Here is a 24819-nt window from a genome sequence, read left to right on the forward strand (position 1 = left end):
GTCGGAGAGTAAAAACCAATAACCTCCTGCCCGAATTCCCGACATGCTGTCCCACAGTATCCTGATAGATCGACTGGAATAGCATCCCAGGTATATAGGTATGAAAGTACCAAGTGAAAGTACCCATCCAATAAGTCTTCCCCGTCCAATCGGAATCTCGATTCCTTGATAGATGATCCATCCGATCTATACCGTTGTCTTTGATCCACGCAAGGGAGAATGAAAGAACGACCCGTCTCCCCGGCACCGTTTCAACCATCCATGACCAAAGTACAATGTCAGAAATCATAATAAAAAGAAAAGAGAGCAAAGAAAGAATACAGACCCAATCTGACGGGGAAGCCGGAATCCAAAGGGAAGGGTACCCGCCCTTGGTTCCATCCCGAACCACAACCACATGGCGATGTGCGACCAGGTCTATTCTGACCAGGTCGACTGGACTAGGTCTCTGGCTAGGTTGAAGGGGACGGGAAATGATTGACAAAGATTATGCTGGTCATAATTGTCTTGGATGTGGATGTGGATGTTGGTGGTACCATCATCGTGACTCTGAATCCTCTATAAATACTTCTCTCCCTGTCTTTCAGAGCTTCTCTCACAACACACCACCATCATACTTCTATCCTCTGTCTGTCTCTGTCTCTTCAGGCTTCAGTCTTCAAACTTCAAACTTCAATCTTCAATCTTCAATCTTCAATCTTCAATCTTCAATCTTCAATCTTCAGTCTCAGTCTCAGTCTCAGTCTTTGCAATCTTTCTGTCACTACATCTCCTTGTGGCTACTTGATCCCGTCCTCCAATATCTCCAACCAATCCTCCAACCAATCTATCCGGCTACCATGGACAAGAAAGAATCGACCAGACAACAAAATGGCACCGTTGCTGCCTCTGATCTGGCTCAATACCAAGCCCGCTGGGAACAAATCCACAACGACACCATTCGTCAGATTCAACAAGCCCGAGGTAACCTCTCCTCCCAACTTCCCCCCATCAATAAACAACAAATCTAACCTGAATAGAGAAAGAAAGAATGGCCAACGGTCAGGCCCAAAAGTCCAACCTGTCGGGCTAGCCTCGCACACCTCCTTTCAAACGCGTTATCATGATCGTTCTCGCATTGGATTATCGGCGGAGTTGGGTTATCTTGGCATAGGCGTTTTGCATCTCTTCTTTTGTCCTTTTACTTCTTTTTTGTTTCTATATACCACTAGCGTTTACTTAGCATTCACTCGCATTTGCATCTAATTTGTATTGAATACTACTGAGTAGATTGACATCTACAGCTGTCGGGACGGGACGTATACTACGTATTTTCCTCTAGTATCAAATCTTCTTTTCCCCACCTAACCATCCCAAATTTTACAATTCCACCCTATAATCCCCTATAAGATCTGTTTGCTTCCAACAACGAAAACAAAAACCAAGACACCCATCCTGAAACAAGAAGTGGAGCCGGCCAACTCAAGCAGCGTCCCGGTGTAACCAGATGGATCACGCCTCGCGCTGTTGGCTGGTTTGAGAGCCTCCTACTCCGTCTTGGGCGGACATCCAGTTGGGCATCGAACTGTCAGCATGATAGACTATATACTATGCTATATACCGGAAGCAAAGCTAGAATATTCTGTAGGGTGCGTCATTTCTTGGATATATCCATGCGGATAATTCCCGGCGGACTGGTCAAGATTAAATGATCCCTGTCTTCACATTTATACATATAAAATTATATATATGAAAATATATATAAATGATGGAAATAAGACCCACAGTGGATGTTCTAGAAAGACGCCAAACCCGCCACCGAATTCGAGCTATCTATTTACTTATTCTTTTTCGTTCCGTTGGTTTATTATAGCAATTCGATCAGTATCATCATGGTAGGTACTTTGTACCCTTCAGCATCTGATCGATCGCTGTCTATTCTCCTTAATACCTAGTTGATCCTATACCGAAGAACAGTTCAATTAAAGAATCGGAATATGATCCGATCTACCTTACCCTGATTCCACCGGCGATCATCCAACCCAGATCCGATTAAGGATTTAAAAAACCTGTATTAAAATAAATCATCCTATATGATTATGTTCGTATCCACGGGTTATTACATATGTCTCTTCGCCGTTGACACCGGAGTGATCCTTTCAGCCTTTTCTTTCTTTTCTTTTCTTTTCTTTTTATTCCGTTTTATATCATCTGTCAGATAGAGGTTATTTATTTATCCTATTTTCTTTCTTTTTCGTCTCATTCTGTTTTATATTATTGTTTTGAAAGACAATGATGCTTAGTGCCTACAAGTACCTACCAGTTCGGAGTACCACGGAATACTACACTAATGATCCAGATGAATCATTCGATTTTATCCGTCTTTCAACCACTGCCATGAATACACCCTTAACTCCAGTTATTATCAGCTGGCCTATAACAACCCTTCTACAAATAAACAAGGATACTCGTCGGATCAAGTACTAACACCACGGAGTACTCTCTGACGAACAAGAATAAAAGAAACACCCGCTTAATGTCCAATTTCATCATACAGGGTATCGTAGCAGCCTGTTCTATATCTATCATACATACATCTATTATAATACATGAAGGGGAGTATCAATGGAAAGGGAGTAGTGAGGTAAAATGCAGTTACCGTCCCTCCAGGACCTTGAGAACCAGCTCATACGTCCCAATGGTGATCGCCGCCGACGGCACCGTCCGGAGAAGATGCGCCGTCAGCCCGCCGTACAGCGCGATCATGCCCTCCTCCTTCAGGATCAGTCGCGCGCACTGGAGGATCCCTGTGTATTTTTGTCGGCCGTCGGCCATGGGGGCCTGACGCAGTCGGGTGCGGATAACCTGTTCTACATTAGACCGGTTGTGCAATATATGGTGAAGAATGGGGTGTTACCTCGTGAGGATACGCGATCAAGCATGCGAATAGCTTGGAGAGCCCAGAAGCTCCACTCAGCGCCAAGCCTTGAACTAACTGGTTGTCCTTGCTCCCCTCGAGGTCGATTTCCTTCGCCATCAATCCCTTGATCTTCTCGTACATCGCGAGATGCAGCGTCGTTTCGATAGTGCCCAGATAGCTGGCCGTTAGACCCCTGTAGAGGCCCTTGGGGCCCTCCTGCTGTATAATCTGCTTCAAACAGTCCAGACTGTTCTTATATCGCCGCGCGCCGGCCTTATCAAGCTGCAGACGGGTCTTGACGACCCAGATCGGGTTGGTGGCGGAACCCGTCGCCACGCCCGCACTGGCGGCGGACAGGGCATGCACCAGCGTCGAGTCCTTCTCGAGCCCCAAGAGCTCCGGATAAAGACGCTTGCAGTTGCCGTATGCGTAGAACTTGACCGCGCTGGCGGGGACAACGCCCGTCAGACTGGGGCCGAGGCCCTTGAACATCCCGCGCCAGCCTTCGACGGCGTGGATGTTGAAGAGGATCGCGAACGTTTCGCGGAAATGGACGATGGAGGAGCGGTAGAAGGACTGGCGGAACTGGGGGTGCGGCGCTTTGATTAAACGACCGGCTGACTGGGTCTGATAGTAGTCGGTTTGTAACCTGCGCGTTGTCGTTTGATTAGCCTTCGGCGCGGATATCGCGAGGATATGGACGTGTCAGCATACCGTGTTCGGAGGACATCGAGCGGACTGGTCAAGACCGCTGTGACCATACCACCGGCTCTATACATATCGGTGGTTAGCATATCGCAGAGACAGACATCGGTGAGAGGCATCACTCACGCGCCGGCGATCAAATGAGACCATGATCCGAAAGCTGAACCGCCCTTCTGGCCAGCCAGTTCATCAGTCGGAAGAGTCGGGGGCAACGAATCCGAAGCCGGATCGGCTGGGTTATGGACATGAGACTGCATATTCTCAAGTATGACGAGATCGACGCGTGTCAAAGAGAAATTAAGCGTCCTCTTCTGCTCCAGCAACTTGTCTTTGATGAAGGAGAAGAAAACTTAATCATGGATTTTCGGTCTGGCCCGGTCGGGGAAATTCTTTTATTTTTTATTTTTTACCTGTAGCCACCCGGCAGTTCGGGGCGGTGAGAGGAGGCGGTGAGCTGGATGACTAGTCTTTAGATAATTCGATGTGATTGGCTGGACAATGCGGCTCCAGATCGGCTGTCCGGATGATACCTTGGTGCCTGAGGTTGACATTCTCGCGTACGGAGTACACCTTCAATTATACGTGTCCGAAGTTCTTTACATTTTCTTCATCGTACTGGCGCTTGCCTTTCTATCATATTCTCGCTCACTATGTCTTATCAAAACCATATTTTACTATGTGCACTACAATCATCTCCAACCCTGGAGAATGAAGAAACGCAGCTGACAAGTTATATAAAAACAGTAGATATAAATTAAGTATCGCATATTACATAGCAGGCCTACTCCTGCTTCAGTCTCGGGTACTTCCAGGTCCAATTCCGAATGTGGTCGGGATCGATCCCGTCGTCATAGGCCGCCGACTTGGCGTCCAGCTGCCAGTTGATGAACTTCTCCCGCACCCCCGAAGCCGTGTTCCCTAGATGCTGAGCACGGTCGATAGCGTCGATCGCCAGGCTGTACCGGTCGGTCTGGTTGCGGATCGCCAGCTCGAATGGCGTGTCGATGTTGCCCTTCTCGCGGTATCCGCGGACGTGCAGATTGCCCTGCCCCGGACGCCTGTAGGTCATGCGGTGGATGAGCCACGGGTAGGAGTGGAAGTTGAAGATGATGGGCTTGTTGTCCGTGAAGACCGACACCCAGTGGCGGTCTGACATGCCGTGCGGGTGCTCGGTCTCCGAGATCAGTCGGAAGAGGTCGACCACGTTGACGAATCGGACCTTCAGCTCGGGCAGATAATCGCGGAGGAGGGTGACGGCTGCGAGCGCCTCCTGGGTGGGGACGTCGCCGCATGCTGCCATGACGATGTCTGGCTCCTGGCCCTGGTCGTTGCACGCCCAGTCCCAGATCCCCACGCCCTTGGTGCAGTGCTCGATGGCCTCTTGCATGTTCAGGTACTGGATGTGGTCCTGCTTGTCGGCGACCACCACGTTGATGTAGTTCACGCTGCGGAAGCAGTGGTCCATGACGGAGAGCAGGGTGTTCCCGTCGGGTGGGAGATAGACGCGGACAACCTCCGGGCTCTTGTTAGCGACGATGTCCAGGAAGCCTGGATCCTGGTGGGTGAAGCCGTTGTGATCCTGTCTCCACACGGTGGCAGTGAGAAGGATGTTGAGAGAGGCGACCTTGGAGCGCCATTCGACTTCGAGGCACTTCTCGATCCACTTGCAGTGCTGGTTGACCATGGAGTCGATGACGTGGATGAACGGCTCGTAGCTGTTCAGGATACCGTGTCGGCCAGACAGGATGTAGCCTTCCAGCCAGCCCTCGCAGGTATGCTCGCTCAGCATCTCCATCACACGACCCGCCGGGGCGAGGTTGCCTCCGTCCTTGTCCTCTTCGAAATACTCGCCCATCCACACCTTCTTGCCGGCCTTGTAAACTTCGCCCAGCTTGTTGGACTCGGTCTCATCCGGTCCAAACACCCGGAATGAAGTCATATTCCGCGCGACCACGTCCCGCAGGAACTTCGACATGTTGATCATGCTTCCGCGGATCGAGACGCCGGGCTCGATGTCAGGGAAGGCGTACTCACGGAAATCCGGCATGTCGAGGGGCCTGCGGAGCAAACCGCCATTGGTCACGGGATTGGCACTCATACGGGAGTTTCCCTTCGGCGCAAGTGCCTTGAGCTCCGGCTTCAACGTTCCATTCGAGTCGAAAAATTCCTCTGGCTTGTAACTCTTCATCCATGACTCCAACAGCTTCAAGTGGGCAGGGTTCTTGAGAACATCGGGAAGGGGAATCTGATGCGCGCGCCAGAATCCCTCAAGGTACTTCCCGTCCACTTCTCTCGGGGCAGACCACCCTTTGGGGGTTCGGAGAATGATCATGGGCCAACGGGGCCTAAATGGCTTTCCGGAATCCCGCGCTTGCTTCTGATACTTCTTGATCTCCACGACGCATTGCTCCAGGGTTGCTGCCATGGCTTGGTGCATGCTCTCCCTGTCGCTTCCTTCCACAAAGTACGGAGTCCAGCCGTAGCCAGCAAACAGATTCGACAGTTCGTCGTGGCTGATACGCGCCAGGACAGTCGGGTTGTTGATCTTGTACCCGTTGAGATGGAGCACAGGAAGAACCGCCCCGTCGGTAATAGGGTTGAGGAACTTCGTGCTGTGCCAGCTCGTCGCCAGGGGCCCGGTCTCCGACTCACCGTCACCCACCATCGTCAGGGCGATCAGGTCGGGATGGTCAAAGACGCTGCCGAACGCATGCGAGATCGAGTACCCGAGCTCGCCACCCTCGTGGAGACTGCCCGGTGTCTCAGGGGTGGCATGGCTGCCAATACCGCCAGGGAAGGAGAACTGCTTGAAGAACTTCTGCATGCCCTTCTCGGTCTCGCTCTTGCAGGTGTACACTTCCGAGTAGACGCCCTCCAGATACGCCTGCGACAGGATTCCAGGCGCACCGTGGCCCGGACCGGAAACGAAAAACGCGTCCAGGTCGTACTTTTTGATCAACCGGTTCATGTGAATCCAGGTGAAGGACTGGCCGGCGTCCGAACCCCAGTGACCCAGGAGTCGAGCCTTCAGATGCTCCACTTTCAAGGGCTCCTTCAGGAGAACGTTGTCGCGCAGAAAGAGCATACCAAGACACAGGTACATGCTCGCTCGGAAGTACGTGTCCATCTTTTTCAGCTCCTGCGCCTCAAGGGGCTCGCCCTTCACTGTGGAGCGAGCTGGGCCATAGGCAGCGATGCTGGCTTTGTCCGCGTTCGACGCCATGATTGATCTGCTGTGGAGTCAGTCCACGAAGACAAAGGTGAGGGGTAGTCAGTAGAAGAGCTATAGCATACATACCTATTTCTGCGACGGGATGTTATAAAGAATCGCTGTGGTTATCCGTCCTCAATGATCTGCCACATATGGGTAAGGCAGAACGAAGCGGGTAAATCGGCTTTTCCACCTTCGAAGCCAGTTCCTGAGCGCAAGCAGGTATATAAGCTTGCTGACGAGCACATCCTCTGCAACATCGTTATGCACTACTACTATGTTCGTGTGACGGATAACGCGAAGACGGCAAGTCAATGACGTCTACATAGGTGTCAACCGGTCACCACTACGCTGCAATGCGGTTCAGGTCCAGCTGGTCCCTGACTCTTCAGGTAGGAAAAGTAAAAGATTTAGAGATGAATGATGGACGTGATGTTTGTTAAGAAAGTGATTTGATCATGGCTTTGAGAGTCGATAAGTCGGATGATGCATCTGATAAGGGTATCAAAAGCGTCGCTTTGATCTGGGTACCATGACGTCATGTTGCTGGCGCGCATCAACCAAGGGGGGTATTTCCGTGCAGGTAATTTACTTGGGGTAATTCCTGCTGAGTCCATGAGTACGGGGTTTATTCTTGCGAAAAGGTTGTGATGGTGATAGTAAAAGATGGTTGTAGTCAGAGGGACGCCCATGTGCCTCCTGTCACAATGCTTCGACCAACTAGTTGTTCTGCATGACGGGGCTGATATGCTAAGAAACTAATTTACTGCCACTTATACCACCGACAGCATTGTCTTCTCTCCTACTTTCACTCCCACTTCCATAATCACCCGCAACATCGCACGTCCCATCACTGAGCTCCTGTTTCTATCAAGAACTGTCTTCTTTTCTCTTCACCGATACTTCGAACCCCCGTTGAACCCACGTTTGGGGCGAGTTCGGCAAATCGGTAGTAGTCTTATGTCGCAATATAAGATTGGCTATATAAGGGTACTCACAGAGCTCAGAAGTGTCTAGATATCTTTTGTAGCCGAGTGGTATTCTTTGCCACATCTTACTTCTGGTATGGAAGCCTATCCAGAGATCAACAGCGAGAAGGCAGACCTCATACATGAGCTCTCTGAGCCCGCATAAGTTACCAATGTGAATACGACCATCAGGGCATGTCTCTGGTATTCGGACGTCGATAGGTCAAAGAATCTTGTCAAAATGGCCCGTGACCCAGACACCCGCGATCCGGTTATAACGATACTGACAACCAGTGATTTCACCCGCACATTGAAAACCTGTAAGTCCATCGAAACGATTGTTGACGTACAGTCTGTGATTTGGGGCTAAATAATTATTTTTTACCTAGGGGCTAGCCGTAGACGGACGGACACCGTAGCGGTATCGGTCAAACGAAAGCTTGAAGAGTCGGGAAGTGTTGAAGACCTTCAAAGCGGCGGTCTGAATGTCCCAAGACTGCGGTAAGATTCTATCCGACATAGTGGAAAGACAGGTGCTAATAATGTTTTAGTGCCAAGTGCGCGACAATGGCCACTGCATCATCACTAGAACCTCAACGCCCGTTGATGTCGCCCATATATACTCATTCGCGCTGGGCAAGAATCAGAATGCGCAAACGATTTTTTGGTCAAACCTGAGAAATTTCTGGAACCCGCAGAGGGTGCGCAAGTGGGAAGAGGTCCTGAACAGTGCCCAAGGCACTGAGATATGTGCCAATATGTTGTCGCTGTCCGCTTCAGTCCATCGACTTTGGGGTATGGCCTCATTTGCTCTGAAACCACCGGGGTACTCAACCGATCAAAAGACACTCCGTGTCCGTTTTTTCTGGTTGCCGAAGTTTGTTTGTAGCCCGCAGGTGTCTCTCGAAGAGAGACCGTTATTCTCGAACGATCTCAAGGGGGGCCAGGGAAATACGAAACTCTTTGACTGTGATTCAGAGAAGAAAATAGTGTCTGGTGATGTTATTACAATCACGACCCCAGACCCAAAAAAGTACCCACTACCGTCCATCGAGTTACTCGGTATGCAGTGGGCTTTAAACCGAGTCCTGGCTATAAGCGGGGCAGCGGACGTCTTGGACACCGCTCTTGAGGACGACGACGACGACGACGACGACGACGACGGCGGCGGCGAGCCTGTAATGGCAACTTGTTATTCGTCAGAACAAGAAGAGTATTTGAAGAGGAGGACATTGCCCCGTTGCCTCGGAGCCCCCGGCCTTCAATGACTAGACTCGACGAGAACGTCCGCATTGGCCGACCATCTCAAGCGGAGAAGGCAGGACACGTCTCACAAAGCCAATCGGGCAATCCCTGGTGTTAGGTGATCGCAAGACAAACACCTAATAAATAACGATATGAATTGAAATGATTAGCAATCAGCACAAGGATATATTATTCTTATATTAGCATGGTCATGAAATTCAAAGGTATATCTTATAAAGAATGTTGATGTATACGTATGGGTATATCTTGAGTACTTAACCCTATGCAGGCGAACACATCATGACTTGGCCACATGTATAGATAACATCGAGTATAAAGAGAAGTATCAATAATTCTTCCTCTATATAACGTGACTCCCGACTGGGCGTTCTCCTGATGGAAAACGGCTTGAACCGTACAAAAGGGTGATGGTAATGATACTCGATGAATGACCTGAAGGAGGGGGGTATGGAAATTTATGTATGATTCCCATAAGCTAAAAGATGACTTACTGCCGCCCTTTCCCCTTAACAGCAGGGTCTAGTAGGATTCAGTAAGATAGTAAGGTCCTAAAAGAGTTCCTTGTATTATTTTTTGTAAGGTTCCTTGGGTATTTTAGGGGCCTTACCTGGGGGGTTCTTAGAGAGTCAGACACTATGTGAGTACTTTTAGAGAGAAGAGGATATAGCTCAGCGTGGTTCAAAGAGTGGGGGAAGATCACTCCACGAACCATACCAAAAGATTTTCCAGTGCTTTATAGGATTATACACAGATGCTTTCGTAGAGTAGCGTGAGTGTGTTTCAAAGGGGGTTAGATTCCTGAACTATACTCAACATACTGGCGTGGTTCAGGATTTTAGCATGATTTTCTCAACCACGCTGAGCACTAGTCTGAACCACGCTCAGCTGTAACCCCGAAAGCAGCCGCTAGAGACTCTTCATACTCCTGACAGGGTGTATACGCCGTCCGACTACAGATCCCAGCCACCCTGTTTCTTCATAAAGCCCTTGGGATCATAAGCTTTGGCAATCTTCTGCAGTCTCGCCTTATTCTCCTCTCCATAACTCGAGTACACGTCCTGATAATCAGCGGCATCGTTCATGAACAGCGGGTTTTGTCTAATATATACACGTTAGTATTTCCACGGATAGACAACTAACAACTAAAGAGAGAAGAGGGGGGGTTCTTACGAGATGAACTCCACATCGCCAGACTTGTAGTTGGTGGGCTTCTCTCCCTTGAACTTCTCGTCAAACTTGGCATTGGCACCGTCTCCCATATTCTTCAGATATGTCGGACAGGCGTTGTTGCATACGGGGTTCACCCAGATCAGGTCATTCTCTACCCAGATGCGGTCCCCGTGGTCGGGATGCAGTCCCATGGCGTTACCCCCGTTGGCCTGCGAAGCTTTGGCGATCAAGACGGATACGGGTTGGGGAGTGAATGTGCCGATTTGGATGTCGATGTCCCGGCTCGAGTCGTTCTTGATCTGGTCCTGGTATAGTTTCCAGTGATCCTCAAAAAGCTCGCTGGTCTTTTTGGGGTCCAGGTTGGGAAATGCATTCACTCGGGCTGCCGCGTTGATGCCATAGATCTTGCCCCCGCCCGCTTGGTCGGCCAGCTTGGGGTAGGTCGTGGTATCCGTGGTGTTCAACAACGGCTTGATCTTGTCCAAGCTTCCAAACGCACCCGCAGGCGGCGTCGGTCCATCGTAGAAGAAGAACAGAGCCGGGTTGGACACGATTGCTCCCGGTAGACCAAAGTCGAAGGTCGGAATGACGGCGGACTTGGGGTCTGGGTAGTCCCGGACGAATTCCGACACGGCCTCGAAGACGGCCTGTCGGTCGTTGCGAGAGTAGAAGCGGATACCACCCCAGACTTTGCCGTCCACGCCGGCGGGATGCGCTTTCAAGGTGAACTTGGTTACGATGGCGAAGCGATTGCCGCCTCCTTTCAGTGCCCACCAGAGGTCTGGGTTGGTCTTGCTGTTCGCGTGGGTTACTGTGCCGTTGCCGAGGACCACTTCGAAATCGATCACGTTATCACAGGCCAATCCCTAAGCAATCCGTCAGTTTCGCATCCCCATACTTCATGGGGGAAAGGACTTTGTTTACATATTGAGCTGACAAGTAAGAAAGGCCTCCTCCCAGAACGAAGCCGCCAACGCCAATGTTGGAGAGTCGGCCTCCGACGGCGATCTTGTTGTCCTTGGCCCCCGCCTCGTAGACATCGCCCCATCTGGCACCGGGGCCCACCTCGAAGCTCTTTCCATCGGAGGACAGGGTCGCCGAGGAGAGGTTCTCGTTGAAAGAGATCAGGACACCCCCTGCCGTGCTTGAAATGCCCGCATTGAAGTTGTGGCCACCGGACTTGAGAGCGAATTCGACGTTAGGATATTCGTTCAGGTGCTTGACGGCGTCGGAAACCTGCTCGGCGTTGGACGGGAAGAAGATACACGCTGGGCGATTTCTCGCATTGACTCCATTCCAATACTCGGAGCGCGCAGTCCGGTACATGGAGGCATTGAGGGCGGACTCGGGGCCTTGCGGGCTCAAGGGGTCCCACACAGTGTACTCGGGGTAATGGGAGTGAAGCTTCTCGCACACGTCAATGCTCGAGGCTGCCGCCAGGGCGCCAAACGACAGGATGGTCGGGATCTTCATGTTGTGGCGGGGGGTGATGCGATCCACGGGAATTCCTCCTGTCCCCCGGACAGCAAAGGGGGACTTGCGGGGGAGTTATAGTCGCCATTCTCCTGGTCCATGTTCGGATCTAGACAAGGACGGCTTAACGGCTGATTGGGTCCGATGCCGACCTCGGTTATGTCACATTCAGATTGTTGCTGAAGATCATCATTAGGATGGGTCTGGGGAATTCATCCTTTAATATCAACCCTATCAACCGTTATTGCGGGGTGGATAGGGGAAGAAGAAATGCTGATCTTCAAGGGGCTAGTTCTGCTTCCTGCTTACCACTTACGGAGTAGTCGTGATTTTCGTGCGGAGAAGAGGCCGGAATACGATGAATACGTCGAATACGTTCGTTTGGACGCGACGATCGCGAAATGGCTCATCGCGGCAGGAACCTCGGGCTCTCCATCCTAGAAATATCATTAAATTGGATTTTTGAACTTTTTGGTTTATACTTACTTCCTCATTGACATGCGTGGCCCATTGTATCTTGTCTCAAGGTGTACGGTTGTTCAATTCTATTGCGTCAGGGGGATGAAACCCTTCATTGGATACCCTTAATCAAATAGCATTAAGGTTCAAGGTTGAACAGAGGGCCTAAGCTGTCCTAACGGTGAGTGGTTGTACCTGGCAACTCATGAGGTGCTACGGTGCATGTCTAGAGACCACATAACGATGATATGGACAAGATATGTAGTAAGTATGTATATACATAGAAGATAATATGTACTCTATCTAGTCAAGAAAATAGACTCCTTGGATATGTTCCAAAAACGCCAACGTAAAAATGGACCTACACCCAGCTATAGAACCAAAGTCTAAGTGGTGACCTTTTTCGCATCGGTCGTGGGTTGATACTCGGAGAAGGTCTCCGGCCAGAACATCATCTTCTCTTCTTTCGGTGTCGCGGCAACGAGCTTAGGAACCTGCGGGCATTTCAAATCAGCCATGTCCTATACTCAAATCAGATATAATACCAACATACCGCTTGTCTGCTGGAGATGCGTCTCCACATATTAGCACGTGGGTTGAACCGCGCCGGCGTTCCCACGCCACCGGTCTTCTCCTCGTCTTCCTTGATGATCTTCTCGAGTGCATTCTTCACATCCGAGAAGCTTTCGAAGGCAATGTACGGGATCTTGTGTTCGATGCAGTATTCTTCCAAGCGAAGACCTTTTCGTGCAAACAGAACGTCTGCTTCGTGCGCTGCCGCCAGATCAGAGATACCGTCGCCGATGAAAATAACGAGAGGGATCTCGCCGTCGACACAATCTGCCTCAGCCTCTGCACGAGCCTCTTTCATGGATATGGATTTGTCGTGACCCAGTTCAGTTTCATGTCGCCAGATGGGCTTCCACTGCGACCCATCGTTACCGATGTCGGCTTCGTTGGCCACGATTTGAATTTTCGAGGACTATCGGTTGGTTAGTTACTTCATTGTTCAATACAAAAAAGGGGGGAACCGAAACACCAAAAGCGAAAATAATGGTGAAAGACATAAGATATAAATGAAACAAAAAAAGAAACATAGATAACATAAAATAAACAAGGAAAGGAAAATTCCGAACGCACCTCGTCTTCTCCTAGGAAAGTGTCCAGCACCTTCCGTAGGACAGGCTTCAACCCGGCGCTAATGATATTGAAATCAATACCCTTATCAATGCAGAATTGGTGAAAATCTTGGAACCCTGCGTCCATCTCTAGGTGCTTCTCCATGACTTCGAACCCATCTTCAAAGGGAACCCGGAGCGTACCCCACATCTCTTCGGAGGCTTCGCGGAAGGACCGCTGTCCCGACTTGATCTGCTCCTCAATGAGCTGCCGATGCTTCGATCCGCAGCCAAGATTGTCGACGAGCACATGGCCCGTGTCTTGCATGAAGATGGTGCCATCGAAATCTACAGTATGGTGGTTAGTGTCCGGCGGGAATCTTTGGTTCCTGGCTCGTGTTCCTGGCTTGTGGCTGGCTTACCGGAAAAGCAAACTGTCTTTCTCATTTTGTTTGGTGTGTTTGTGCTGAGCAATATGGTAAATAGAGTTGAAATGGGTTGGACCGATTGGGGAGTCGGGCATGTTATATTTTCGCGTGGCAAATGGACGGTGGCCACAATCTGAGGCACTCCCAGGGCAGCATGACGTAGACATCGTCGACTGGTTTACGACTCTTTCCCAGTTTCCACCGAAGGAGGGCCGTGGTGGGCGCGAAGTGCGGATCCAGAGGCAAAGCCTATAATAATCGGCATATGTGTGGACCCAGAGGGCCAAGACTATGAAAAAAGTCCTGGCTTAAAACTGGGAAATCCCATCCCGCCGGCATGCCGACCGAGCTGTCGCGCTGATTGGTAAATTCTCCTGGCTGATATAAGATTAACGTCATCGTTCCCATGCAAAAGAGTCTGGCGGGCTCTTCTGCCACCTGTGGCCAAGACGGAGACTCACAGTCCTCGGTAGACCTTCCCATAAATTACATCCACACTTTCCTATCTAGCCAGATAACTTGAAGACCATCATCGTGAAAAATGACATATGACCTAGGATCGTATTGATAAGACATTGTCTTTTTGGCAGAATCACGGGTGTTGGGTGTTTGATTTCTCGAATATCAGCCCAATAGGGCGCTTTATCAAGTTGTGCATTCTCATATTTGTAGACTCCATAGGGAAGAAAGTCAGTACCGCATATGTAGCACGGAGATATAATATCCATCCACTGTAGCGATCACGAAATAGCGTCAGTTTTTATCGTAAGGAATGAGATGGAATGCTCATCGTTTCCTTTTCGAGCACCACAACAACCAAAATATACCTGTGCTTTCGGCCTTCCATGTGACATATGAGCATATAGTATTGAGTGTGGCTGTTGTTATCACAACAGCTTCAACGTATGCTGTTCCATGGCGGCGACCATCACCATCACGAGACTGTCTCCTCTCACTATCCTTGGTACAGTAGAGTGGAAGACTGAGTATGGGGTCATTGAAACCCCAGGTGGGGAATGGGGTGTTTGTGGAGCCACAGAAAGAAGCAAAGTATGGGCATTGGGCACGTTAAAGATGGAGCACTCTGATACTTTACCGTTACTGGAATTGAAGGAGGAGCGGTTGCATATGGAGACTACATTTATTTTATATTTAGTGACAGCACAGGCAGAACAATCCAACGAATAAAATAGAATTGTTCTCAATTATTTCTTGATTGAAACATTAATACATATTAATATTCATAAATGAATAAAAACAAAGTAGAAACAAAGGGAGTAGCCCATTTATCCTTTATAAAATCGACGGATAAGGTCATGGTGCACACAAAGTGACCGCATGCGGCGTCGTCTCCAATAGTAAATCAAGATATACGGGATAATCATGGATAATCCCTTTCGAAGATGCACTAAATTGTCTTCTCATTCTCAGATTCAACACATCTCTAGTCTGGCCTAGAACAATTTCAAATATTTTATTCGATGAATAGTCCGCTACCCCATTCAATAAGCTTTTGAGCCAACATCATAGATAGTTGACCCCCATTTGCATTAAGGTTGACCGATCCATCTGAGCTTAAAAAGTGGTGACTGCAACCGTACATTCTCAGGTAGGGATGTGTTCATATATAACATATGGAGTCTTTATGCGCGTTGGAAGAAGTCCATGACACATTCAGACTTCCCAGCATCATTCATACTTGCAGAACAACAAAGACAGCCTCTCAATCCTAAATATCAAAACCAACATCAACTCAATCGACACAATGGCAACCGTCAACACCACACCCCTAAGGATCGCCATCGCCTGCGACGAAGCCGGCCACGACTACAAAGAAGCCGTCAAAGAGGCCCTTGAGAACCACCCGCTCGTGGAGTCCGTCACAGACGTCGGCGTCGACTCGCCAGCCGACAAAACCGCCTACCCCCACCCCGCCGTCCACGCATCTCTGCTCGTCCGCGCCGGCCAGGTGGACCGCGCGCTACTGATCTGCGGGACCGGGATGGGCGTCGCCATCTCCGCGAACAAGGTCCCCGGCATCCGGGCGGTGTCTGCGCATGACCCGTTCAGTGTCGAGCGGTCAGTGCTCAGCAATAATGCGCAGGTTCTGTGCTTTGGGCAGAGGGTGATTGGGGTGGAGTTGGCGAAGAAGTTGGCGTCGGAGTGGGTGCAGCATCGGTTTGATCCGAAGAGTGCCAGTGCGCAGAAGATCGAGACGATCCATAATTATGAGAGGGATTTGGTGGGGGTTGCGGCGTCATAGAATTGTTATATCATACCGTAATCATATCATACTGTAATGAAGAGGGAAGAAAGCGATCTCCCTTGAAGTTGTCACAAGAGCTGAATAGTCCGCGAGGCTGACCATGTAAGAGAATTGGCTACCAAAACTGTAACAGCAAAAGATCAAGACAGGGCCAGGAGACGTAAAGCAACATGCGAATAAGACAGACACTATAAAAAAACACCTTACAGCCAAGCAAAAAGTAGAAAATAGAAAAATATGAGCCCAACGCGGGGGTCGAACCCGCAACCTTGAGATTAAGAGTCTCACGCTCTGCCGATTGAGCTAGCCAGGCGACTCGTGATTGGACCGTAGAACAGTTTGCATAACGAAACATGCCATACCAGATGATTGTTTATCCCGTTTATGAAAAAGAGCAAGACATTCCTAGAGAAGTCCCCGGAACACTTCTTGACCATAACCTGGCACCCGCCTGGAAAAGCTAGTTTATGAAACATGCCATGAGCATCGTATAAGAGATATGCTGTTACAGGAAGTTAGAAACAATTCCAAGAAAGAGGTCTGTGTTATTACCATAAAGAGGGCGTAACTTCATGAATATCCATATAAAGAAAGGGAAAGCGGAACTGCATGGGGGTCTACAGTTCAAAACATCGAAGGGATATATGTGCAGAAATCAAGACACCACCTGTAATCTCACGATCCCCGAACGGAAGAGATCGAGAAAGTCTGATGCTGTTTAATTCGCCGCGCGAAGAGCACGTAGCCTTGCCCCCAGCCCATCCTCGAGCTCTGTCTCGCTCTGCTTCTGATCTTTGACATCTTCCTTCGGAGCCGGGTTTGTTTCCAAAGCCATTCGCATATCGACGCCGGCGTCATCAGCAAGTTGCTCCATTAAACGGTCAACATCAGTCTCTCCCTCCGCACCGTATTCCTGCATCGAAATCCCCGAGGCGACATCCTCGATAGCACTACTAGCGATCTTGAAATCTTCCGAGCGCGCCAGGAAGTTGTTCGCGTGAGAGACCAGATGCTCAAGATTGACACTCTTCGATGCGGCGTCCAGACCCCGGGACGCCAGCGCCAGCGTCCTCGAAGTGTCGCGAGTGCTCTGTGCCGCCTTGAGCTCATTGATTATCACGTCAGCCCGAGCGGCCTCCGCTCTCAGGGTAACCTGTCGACGTTTTTCGCGCACGGCGGACGAGGCATGGATGCGAGCGATTTGGAATTCGCGGTTTTTCATGGCTTTGTCGGCCTTGGCTTTCTCGGATTTGAAGGTGGACTCTGCGCGAGAAGCCTCTTTTTTGAGCCGGTTGGAATGTAACTACAAAGATAGTATCAATTAGCAACACTGAATGACCGTAATAAACGGGAAGAATGTCCCACCTTGACATTAGTCCGGGCTTCGAAGATTGGATCCTTGCGAACCATCGTGGAAAAGGCGGGGTGGAAACGCTTCTTCTGTTTTCGCTTTCGTTTCCGTAGGGTTGGTAATGAAATTTGGATGTTCTCAAGGTATATATCAGAGAGAAAGCGAAAGTAGAAGACAAAAAAAAAGTAGGTTATGTCAAAGTAGTAGTGGGAGGCAGTTTCTGGCGCAAACAAGTGGGAGGCAACGTTCGTGGTCGAAAGATTCTAGAATGAGTGAGGGGAGCCTTGTGTGGCAACGTCACCCCGACCTTAACAGGGATCAGCCCGAGGAGTACCCAGATAATCTAGTGCATCCTTCCCAGTTAGGTAAGCCACATGTACATTTATTTCAATGGACTTGAGTATACTTCATGTACCAGTTACTACACAACCATATTGGTACGATCAGACATTTTATTACGCCTACAAAGACCATGATTCTGCAATTCTTTGACCAAGATCAAGGGATATGCGCATAACAAAGAAACAAGTAAATGCCGTGAAAACTCCTATCCACTATATAAATGAATAAACTCAAGGAAAACTCATGTCAAGTCATAGAGACATAAACATATGCCGTTAAGGTCTCTCCGGGCGAAAATAGGCTGAATGGAAAGACCAAAAAGGTATCTAACAGAAAATGGCTGAGGAGGGCACAATGTACACGCCTTCCTCCAGCCGGCGCACATGGTCCCCGACCCGTTCGATGTACATCGGCTACGCCGTAACATCCATGGTATCATCTCCTGCTTCAAGAGCGCTCTGTCTCTCGGGATCAGGGACGACCACTCCACGTCCTCTGCCCGCCAGCAATTCTCGTCGAACCTCGGGCCCGATATCCTTGTGTCCGCGAACCAACAACAAATCGAGGAGCGCCTCTCGTTGATCTTCGGTGATATCGTTGCGGTAGCGTTGTGCGAACACCAGCAAGGACTGGTGCCAAAGCACGGGAAGTTTGTATGCTTTGCTGGCTTCGCGCGAATGTCCATCCGCCATAATCGAATCCTCATCGTTGGCGCGGAAGCGGAGGAAATGGAAAACAAGAGCGTCAATGACCTTGTAGGGCAAAGCATATTTCTTCTCCAGGAACACACGGATGAACATATTCACAGCACCGGTGCTTTCCAGCGATCTCGACGATTGTTCCGCAGAAAGATCGCACATGCGCAGTAATGCGGCGGCCGAGTGCAACACTGGAATAGAGACTCGAGAAAGGACTGACGAGACGATGTGAGCCTCCCGCAGGGTACACATGCCGCCGGAGACAAGAGGGAACAAGAATCCCTTGAAAAAGCAAGCCGGCTTGTATAGGGCCTTCTTCAGGGAGTTGTACGTATGGACGTTGAGTTTCTTGGTCTCACGGATCTCTTCGCGAACACGGTCCAGCAAAACCATGGAGATGAATTCCTGCGCCACCGCAGGCTTGGACGAGATGAAAATCCTTGTTGCAGCATAAGTGGCGTTGGCGGTCCACGACTCCGGACGGGTGATATCGAGAAGAGTAGGCCAGTTGGGGATCGAAGGGAGAATTTTGAACGGTTTCGGGAGAGGTCCGGACTTGTAGCGGGAAAGAATCATGCCAACTCTGGTCTATGTTAGAATCCTAGACATGCAAGTGCTGTTCCAAGGTGCTCACTTTTCATATACTTCTATCGCCTTAGCTGGGATTTGAACGGCATCTTCAGGCGCTCCACCACCTTGGACGAATGGCGCGCTCTCCCCAGAACCCGACTGCTTTGCTTCATGCTCTGCGATCTTCTCCAGAATGAGATCAGCCAGGTTCGTGCTCTGGCCACGGGCTTCTGGCCCCGAGGGGTTGAAGATCGGGTCTTCATCGTCGCGAGGAATAAATTTATGGAATAAATCGAGATCATTCGGATCAACTTCCTGTTAAATCAGTCAGCATGGAGTGTTTCATTGGAATACAGCCGTATCCATACCACTTCCTCAACCTCTTCCTCCTCGTCGCCCCATTGTTCCTCCATATTTCCTTCATCATCCGACAACAGTTCATCGTCCTCCGGTCGAGAGCCGAAGTCGAACGCCGAGTGCTCATTTGTGGGCATCGGTCCCGCGATAGATTTCCGTTCGGCGGCATCTTCGTCGGCTAGTTCCTGGCCGATTTGAAGGATCTTGCGCGACGTTTTCGCGTCGATAAAACGCTCGCCATCCTCATTGTCTTCGCCATTCTGCGACACACGCTTGTTCTTTTTGCCGGGTTGGGCCCGAATATGGCCTGCAGTTACGATATCCTCGGCGAGAGGATTATGTCTGCGCGCACCAGCGGTGGCGCGAGTTGCAGCTACCTTGGGCATCGTGGCTGCGATCCCTCGATTTGGGTAAAGCTATGGGATCGAAAGTATTCCCAAAAGAAAATCCACGACAGGATCGAAGGATAGACAAATTTTTTCCTCAGAGACTTAGATCGCCAGGACGCCAAGGCGGAGATAAAGCATGATATGGAAAATGTGTGTAAATTTCGGGTCATGTGACTACTGCGGCCAAACTTTTTTTTTCTGCCCTTTTTTCCCCTCCTTAGGCTTCCAAGTGGGGAATTGTTCCTTTCCTGTTCCGCCGGGCGGTATACTTTCTTACCGCCTATCTTACCGCTCAGATTGCCGGCAGCTCTTCTGCTGGCATTATACCTACTGACCGCCTCCTCTTACGTCGTAATCCATCTTGCGCTCATGTTTTTTCCACCTTCGACTCTCTTGATATTGCAGGAATTTTGACTTTGGATTGTTTACTGTATACCTACTACAAATTGTACAGTTTCCTTCATTCTATCCATTACTAGTTAAACTACTGTACGTGCTGGAGCCCCACTTTGGAACTCCTCGTAATGAGGACTTGTTCTACATACCGTGGACACTCAATTCATTTCTTCATTGTCGCTAGAATGCGAAGCTGACCAATCCATAGCTAGAAACAGGCTTTCTACGAGATATCTACTTCCTATCGACGTATACGACAGGGGCAGGGATCTCGCGTTGTATAAGACTTTCTAGCCTCCAATTGCGTCATATCCATATCCGGTCACCGCGGTGTTTTCACCTGCGCATCTAGCACCCTACATCCTCGTCGCTAATGCGCGTTTCTCATCCACCATAACAACTATCTCAAACGGCCAATCCGCAATTCCTCCGATCGATCGACACTATCTATACCCGACTTGACCGCCCGGGGAGCTATACTTGTTACTGTATGTGTCATCCCTCAGGGAGCTCGCCTTTCCCGCCTGGGATTCCACGGCCGTGAAGAGCTCTGCCAGAAGCGTGACAATCGCAAAACACCACATTGCTTCGAGACAATTACTCTGAAGATAGTCATCCTCCTAGTACCACTTGGCCCAAATTCGAGTGTCAAGGGCAACACCACCACAGTCGCACATTATGGCGTCTACACAACCGACCGGATCCCCCGCCCCCTCATCAAACATCAATTCTCCAATCCAACCCCCGGGAAGCGTACCTTTCTTCAACGGACCTCCATCAGACCAAAATGTCAGATCCTCGCCCGCGCCCCCAAGTATAGTCTCCGCCCAAGGTGACGGGGGGAGGTCGAAGCGCAACAAACGGGACAGTCGTAAAAAGCGCGAAGCGAAAGGTCTCGACACGGATAGTGCGCCCCCCAAGAAAAAAACTACCGCCGTCCAAAACTCCACCCTCTCGAGCTCGGAATTGTCTATCCTACGGCCACTGCTGATTTCAGAGCCAAGACCATCGGACTTGCTGCCTCCCCAACCTCGCCAGATGAACTTTGTGGCTCGGAAAGAATCAGGGACAATCGGCCAGGACTACGAATTCTACGAAGTCGCCGACAAACTCACAAATAAGAACGGATACCGCTATAGCTACGCCATCGCTGACCCAGGATTCCCGCATATCAAATACCGCCAAACTGATGTCAGCCCGTATCACGCCCGTTTCAGCTTCGAGGACTCGCCAGCTGCGATATCCTTCAGCAAAGACGCCCTCGCCGTTACGACCAGCGAACCGTGGCATACCGCGCGCGCGAACGTTTGCGCGCGTGAAGGGACCTTCTACTACGAAGCGCGCATCATCAACGGCGTCATGCAAGGTCCAGATGCAATGGAGACGTCCGGGAACGGAGGGTTACCTTCTAGGGGCCATGTGCGTCTAGGATTCGCGCGCAGGGAGGCAGACCTCGACGTCAACGTGGGCGTTGACTGCTACGGTTACGGAATACGCGATGTGAATGGAGAGGTGGTCAATCGGATGCGCTGCGAGTATTTCTTCCCGAAAGGCGAATCGATCCGCGAGGGGGATGTCATCGGTTTACTCATTACTCTTCCGCCTCTGTCTCTCCATAAGAAAATAGTGGAGGGCGCCTATGATCCTGCGGTTGATGGCGATGCATCGACTCCGAATTCTGAACCTCCGTCCGCCGCGAACATCATTCGCGATCGTATCCCCTTCCATTATAAATCCGACTTTTACTGGCAGCAGTCGAATGTGTTTCCCTCGAAACAGCTCCGCGATTATGCTTTCAATCTTAAAGAAACCTCCACCCTGGGACAACCGTCACCAACCAATACCGAGGACGCCTCGTTGCGCACCCTCCCCGGGTCCAGCATTACCATCTTCAAAAACGGTGTAAAGATGGGCACTCCTTTCAGGGAGTTATACGCCTTCCTTCCGCCGGCAAGTCGACTCGTAAACGGGACCAACAATCTGGGCCTCGGCGAGCGAGAGAACGCAGATGACGGCATGGTTGGGTATTACCCAGCAGTGAGCTGCTACAACGGCGGTGCAGTGGAATGTCGCTTTGAGGCGCCCTGGTGGTTCGGCCCGCCGCCTTATGCGGACAATGACGAACCTGTCCGCGGCATGGGGGATCGGTTCAACGAGCAGATCGTTGAAGATATCGTGGCCGACGTCGTCGATGAGGTCGAGGCTATGCTGGTCTGGGGCGGCGTTGATGGCGACGTTGTTGGGAAAGCAGAAATCGATGGCACGGGTTCTGGGGCTGTTGGGGGTTCTGAGGTTCTCAAAGGAGGTGTTGGAGCGGCGTATGAATCCGCTATGCCTGCAGACGTTGCGTCGAACAATGCGGTCCTTGAAAACACCGGCAACAGTACTGTGCCGGCTCCTTCAAAGCTAGAGGTTGGTGCTAGCCATACCACGGGCGACACGCCTATGGCAGATGGTGCTGAAGGTACATCGAATGCAGAAGCTCCAGAAAATGCAGCAACTGGTGGAGACATCGAGATGTCCTAAGTTTGCTTGCGTGGGCTTTTACCGCGTGGATAGTGGGTAATTTGCATATAATTCCCTTTGATTGTTGACTGTTGATACCAATCTCCATCATCCAATCAACAGAATAAGACATGTCGTTTGTTTGGACTGGAGACAATTTGTGACTCCTTACCCAATGTAATTTACAGGCTGTGGGTTGGTTTAGTATAATGAATTGGAAGAGAAAGAAAGGGAGAAAGAAAAAAGGATTCGGAGTCGAAGTCCTGCAGCACTTCCTATATCAACCGTAGGAGTTTGTGGCCCATGATATTCAAGAATTCGACCGTACAAGATAATCCGCTGTCTGTAGGACCAGGTCATCATCGCCGTATTGGCCAATTACTTGGATCCCGGCTGGGCCCTCATCGTCGCCCTCATGGCAATCCGTAGTGGACGGGATGGAGATAGCTGGTAGCCCGGCTAAACTGGCAGGGACTGTGAACACATCATTCATGTACCCATCTAAAGGGGTAGTGGCGCTCGGATCCAAAAGCTTTGAGATTTTTGGAGGTGAAGAGGGAGCTGTCGGACATATAAGGATATCGACACCGTCATCTGGTTCTTGGCCCTCATTCGGTTGCAGAGAAGACAGCGGTTCATTTGCCGCAAAAACGTCATTGAAATCTTTCTGGACAAGACGACGGACTCGTTGCGCTTGAATGAAATAATTGTCCATAGCGTCGGCGCTCAGGCTGAACGCGCCGAGAAGGATCCGTCTTTGGACCTCTTGTCCAAAGCCCTCCCCTCTTGTTGTGGCATAGAGAGCTTCCCCTGGGTGCATGTCACCACCTTCTGAACGTGTCCCGTATCTTACACCGTCGTATTTCGCCAGGTTGGAAGAAGCTTCTGCCGGCGCGAGAACGTAATATGCCGATAAAGCTGATTTAGTAGTCGGAAGGGAGACAGGAAGGATGGTGTGGCCTTGTTTTCGCATACGATCCAAGGTGCTGGACCAGGCACGGCGAACCGAAGGCGCAAGTTCTTGTATATTGTACTCGACGGGGAATCCAACTCTGAGGGGTCGAGATGTCATCCGAGATGCGAATTTAGGCATCTGAAGGTTGGAGAGGATTCGGGAACGCGAAGACGGGGAAAGGTTCGTCGGGTCGCGTCGATCGTGCTGATTCAAGATGCCTACATTCAACAGTCAGCCAGTACGATAGGCTTCACATATGCTAAGAACGACTTACCAAAGACATCCTGGACATCGGATACCCTCTTCCCCAATATCCCGACTGTGTCCAGTGAGTTCGCGTATGCGACCACACCCCACCGGGAGACCAATCCATAAGACGGCTTGAATCCAAAAGTGCCAGTATACGCAGCTGGCAACCTAACAGAGCCACCGGTATCTGTACCCAAAGCTCTAAACACATGTCAGGTCTGTTCGTTGAATTCGGTCCACAGCGCGTGATGGAATTCACTTACGCAAAACACTGGTCCGTCGCGACAGCTACAGCGCTCCCACCAGAACTACCACCGGACGACAAGGCCTCTTGGTCGTGCGACACCCGGGAGTTTTGAACAGGCCCAAAAGACGAGTATATCGAATGCGAACCCATGCCAAACTCATCCAAATTGGTCTTTCCTGCCACGACGGCACCGGCATCGTTCAATTGTTCGACCACTGTCGCGTTAAACGGGCTGGAGAAGTCTTTCAGGATCGCAGAGGCGCATGTTGTTGGGAATTCGCGGGTACAGATATTGTCTTTGACGGAGACTAGACGCCCGTCTACTTTGGATTTTGGTTTGCCTGTATGTATCCAAGCTGGTTAGTCTATAGGATTAAATACCCCGGGGGTTGACATAACCGCTCAACCGACAACTCACCCTGCTCACTTCGAAGGTCCGCCTCTCTCACACACTCCCTCCACTGCCCCGAGCGCTGAAGCGGGGTTATAAAGGCATTGAGAGCTGCATGACTCGTCTGGTTAATGATGCATCTTTCGGCTTCGCGCAAAAGAGACATTTAGGACTCCGGTAGAGAAACAACTCGCGACAAGCTGTTGGATGCCCACTCCAGGATAGCGAGATTGTGATTGAAAGCGCGTCACCTACTAGCACAGCCACTAAGGCGAGACAAGGGTATTATAGTACTTAAGTAGGCAGTATCAATTGCTGGCTAGAAGCTATCAGAAAGTCGATCCGATCTGATTATCGGACCCGAACTTGACATTCTTGGCTGGACCTTAATGACTAATCAATGGTT

General features: G+C 50.3%; 11 protein-coding genes and 1 non-coding gene across 12 annotated transcripts; 4 read left to right on the forward strand and 8 right to left on the reverse strand.

Moving 5' to 3' along the window:
• The first annotated feature begins 105 nt into the window (after positions 1 to 105).
• Positions 106 to 1257, forward strand: P168DRAFT_293637 (uncharacterized protein). The gene is made up of 2 exons (XM_024837850.1): positions 106 to 963; positions 1020 to 1257. The coding sequence occupies exons 1-2, from the start codon at positions 474 to 476 to the stop codon at positions 1070 to 1072; spliced, it is 543 nt and encodes a 180-aa protein (XP_024688979.1). The 5' UTR covers positions 106 to 473; the 3' UTR covers positions 1073 to 1257.
• Positions 1258 to 2545: 1288 nt separating this feature from the next.
• P168DRAFT_260538 (putative mitochondrial carrier protein (Rim2)) lies at positions 2546 to 3963 on the reverse strand. Its single transcript, XM_024834670.1, has 4 exons — positions 3731 to 3963; positions 3614 to 3670; positions 2897 to 3548; positions 2546 to 2844 (listed from the first exon to the last, which is right to left on the reverse strand). Exons 1-4 carry the CDS (start codon positions 3859 to 3861, stop codon positions 2635 to 2637), a joined length of 1050 nt encoding a protein of 349 aa, XP_024688980.1. The 5' UTR covers positions 3862 to 3963; the 3' UTR covers positions 2546 to 2634.
• A 410-nt stretch (positions 3964 to 4373) lies between these two features.
• Positions 4374 to 7060, reverse strand: P168DRAFT_77688 (phosphoketolase family protein). Its single transcript, XM_024842142.1, has 2 exons — positions 6903 to 7060; positions 4374 to 6834 (listed from the first exon to the last, which is right to left on the reverse strand). Exon 2 carries the CDS (start codon positions 6825 to 6827, stop codon positions 4386 to 4388), a length of 2442 nt encoding a protein of 813 aa, XP_024688981.1. The 5' UTR covers positions 6828 to 6834; positions 6903 to 7060; the 3' UTR covers positions 4374 to 4385.
• Positions 7061 to 8334: 1274 nt separating this feature from the next.
• On the forward strand, positions 8335 to 9051 carry P168DRAFT_244274 (HNH endonuclease signature motif containing protein; the record flags this gene model as incomplete). The annotated part of the gene is made up of 1 exon (XM_024833920.1): positions 8335 to 9051. A coding segment is annotated over one exon (717 nt), but the record flags the coding sequence as incomplete, so codon positions are not given.
• Positions 9052 to 9774: 723 nt separating this feature from the next.
• Positions 9775 to 11692, reverse strand: P168DRAFT_313539 (FAD-binding oxidoreductase; the record flags this gene model as incomplete). The annotated part of the gene is made up of 3 exons (XM_024839671.1): positions 9775 to 10147; positions 10220 to 11085; positions 11144 to 11692. The coding sequence occupies 3 exons, from the start codon at positions 11690 to 11692 to the stop codon at positions 10000 to 10002; spliced, it is 1563 nt and encodes a 520-aa protein (XP_024688983.1). The 3' UTR covers positions 9775 to 9999.
• Positions 11693 to 12414: 722 nt separating this feature from the next.
• P168DRAFT_276370 (putative 2,3-diketo-5-methylthio-1-phosphopentane phosphatase) lies at positions 12415 to 14018 on the reverse strand. Its single transcript, XM_024835552.1, has 4 exons — positions 13692 to 14018; positions 13292 to 13617; positions 12705 to 13133; positions 12415 to 12645 (listed from the first exon to the last, which is right to left on the reverse strand). The coding sequence occupies exons 1-4, from the start codon at positions 13714 to 13716 to the stop codon at positions 12538 to 12540; spliced, it is 888 nt and encodes a 295-aa protein (XP_024688984.1). The 5' UTR covers positions 13717 to 14018; the 3' UTR covers positions 12415 to 12537.
• A 1480-nt stretch (positions 14019 to 15498) lies between these two features.
• On the forward strand, positions 15499 to 15939 carry P168DRAFT_222745 (RpiB/LacA/LacB family sugar-phosphate isomerase; the record flags this gene model as incomplete). Its single annotated transcript, XM_024833109.1, has 1 exon — positions 15499 to 15939. A coding segment is annotated over one exon (441 nt), but the record flags the coding sequence as incomplete, so codon positions are not given.
• Positions 15940 to 16203: 264 nt separating this feature from the next.
• On the reverse strand, positions 16204 to 16276 carry P168DRAFT_t157. Its single transcript has one exon. It is a non-coding gene; the product is annotated as a tRNA-Lys (tRNA).
• Positions 16277 to 16681: 405 nt separating this feature from the next.
• On the reverse strand, positions 16682 to 17373 carry P168DRAFT_285509 (putative SNF7 family protein Fti1/Did2; the record flags this gene model as incomplete). Its single annotated transcript, XM_024836209.1, has 2 exons — positions 16682 to 17266; positions 17329 to 17373. The coding sequence occupies 2 exons, from the start codon at positions 17371 to 17373 to the stop codon at positions 16682 to 16684; spliced, it is 630 nt and encodes a 209-aa protein (XP_024688986.1).
• A 451-nt stretch (positions 17374 to 17824) lies between these two features.
• Positions 17825 to 19756, reverse strand: P168DRAFT_276380 (snoRNA-binding rRNA-processing protein ENP1). The gene is made up of 3 exons (XM_024835553.1): positions 19293 to 19756; positions 18989 to 19239; positions 17825 to 18937 (listed from the first exon to the last, which is right to left on the reverse strand). Exons 1-3 carry the CDS (start codon positions 19665 to 19667, stop codon positions 18070 to 18072), a joined length of 1494 nt encoding a protein of 497 aa, XP_024688987.1. The 5' UTR covers positions 19668 to 19756; the 3' UTR covers positions 17825 to 18069.
• A 1666-nt stretch (positions 19757 to 21422) lies between these two features.
• Positions 21423 to 22762, forward strand: P168DRAFT_293645 (SPRY domain-containing protein). The gene has a single exon (XM_024837851.1). The coding sequence runs from the start codon at positions 21444 to 21446 to the stop codon at positions 22590 to 22592; it is 1149 nt and encodes a 382-aa protein (XP_024688988.1). The 5' UTR covers positions 21423 to 21443; the 3' UTR covers positions 22593 to 22762.
• Positions 22763 to 22881: 119 nt separating this feature from the next.
• Positions 22882 to 24579, reverse strand: P168DRAFT_285512 (glutamyl-tRNA(Gln) amidotransferase subunit HER2; the record flags this gene model as incomplete). The annotated part of the gene is made up of 4 exons (XM_024836210.1): positions 22882 to 23744; positions 23801 to 23976; positions 24039 to 24363; positions 24441 to 24579. 4 exons carry the CDS (start codon positions 24577 to 24579, stop codon positions 22882 to 22884), a joined length of 1503 nt encoding a protein of 500 aa, XP_024688989.1.
• Between the last annotated feature and the right edge of the window lie 240 nt (positions 24580 to 24819).

This window comes from Aspergillus campestris (assembly GCF_002847485.1).
Source record: "Aspergillus campestris IBT 28561 chromosome Unknown P168scaffold_15, whole genome shotgun sequence".
NCBI lineage: Eukaryota > Fungi > Ascomycota > Eurotiomycetes > Eurotiales > Aspergillaceae > Aspergillus > Aspergillus campestris.

Bases quoted from the DNA above. Each gene is read 5' to 3' on its own strand.
- P168DRAFT_293637 (XM_024837850.1), top strand. From the start codon at position 474: ATGATTGACAAAGATTATGCTGGTCATAATTGTCTTGGATGTGGATGT. The intron at 964-1,019 runs GTAACCTCTCCT...TAACCTGAATAG, and splicing joins TCAGATTCAACAAGCCCGAG to AGAAAGAAAGAATGGCCAAC.
- P168DRAFT_260538 (XM_024834670.1), bottom strand. From the start codon at position 3,861: ATGCAGTCTCATGTCCATAACCCAGCCGATCCGGCTTCGGATTCGTTG. The intron at 3,671-3,730 runs GTGAGTGATGCC...CGATATGTATAG, and splicing joins TCTCATTTGATCGCCGGCGC to AGCCGGTGGTATGGTCACAG. The intron at 3,549-3,613 runs GTATGCTGACAC...GACAACGCGCAG, and splicing joins CTCGATGTCCTCCGAACACG to GTTACAAACCGACTACTATC.
- P168DRAFT_77688 (XM_024842142.1), bottom strand. From the start codon at position 6,827: ATGGCGTCGAACGCGGACAAAGCCAGCATCGCTGCCTATGGCCCAGCT.
- P168DRAFT_276370 (XM_024835552.1), bottom strand. From the start codon at position 13,716: ATGAGAAAGACAGTTTGCTTTTCCG. The intron at 13,618-13,691 runs GTAAGCCAGCCA...ACCATACTGTAG, and splicing joins AAAGACAGTTTGCTTTTCCG to ATTTCGATGGCACCATCTTC. The intron at 12,646-12,704 runs GTATGTTGGTAT...AAATGCCCGCAG, and splicing joins GCATCTCCAGCAGACAAGCG to GTTCCTAAGCTCGTTGCCGC.
- P168DRAFT_276380 (XM_024835553.1), bottom strand. From the start codon at position 19,667: ATGCCCAAGGTAGCTGCAACTCGCGCCACCGCTGGTGCGCGCAGACAT. The intron at 19,240-19,292 runs GTATGGATACGG...CTGATTTAACAG, and splicing joins AGGAAGAGGTTGAGGAAGTG to GAAGTTGATCCGAATGATCT. The intron at 18,938-18,988 runs GTGAGCACCTTG...AACATAGACCAG, and splicing joins GCGATAGAAGTATATGAAAA to AGTTGGCATGATTCTTTCCC.
- P168DRAFT_293645 (XM_024837851.1), top strand. From the start codon at position 21,444: ATGGAGACGTCCGGGAACGGAGGGTTACCTTCTAGGGGCCATGTGCGT.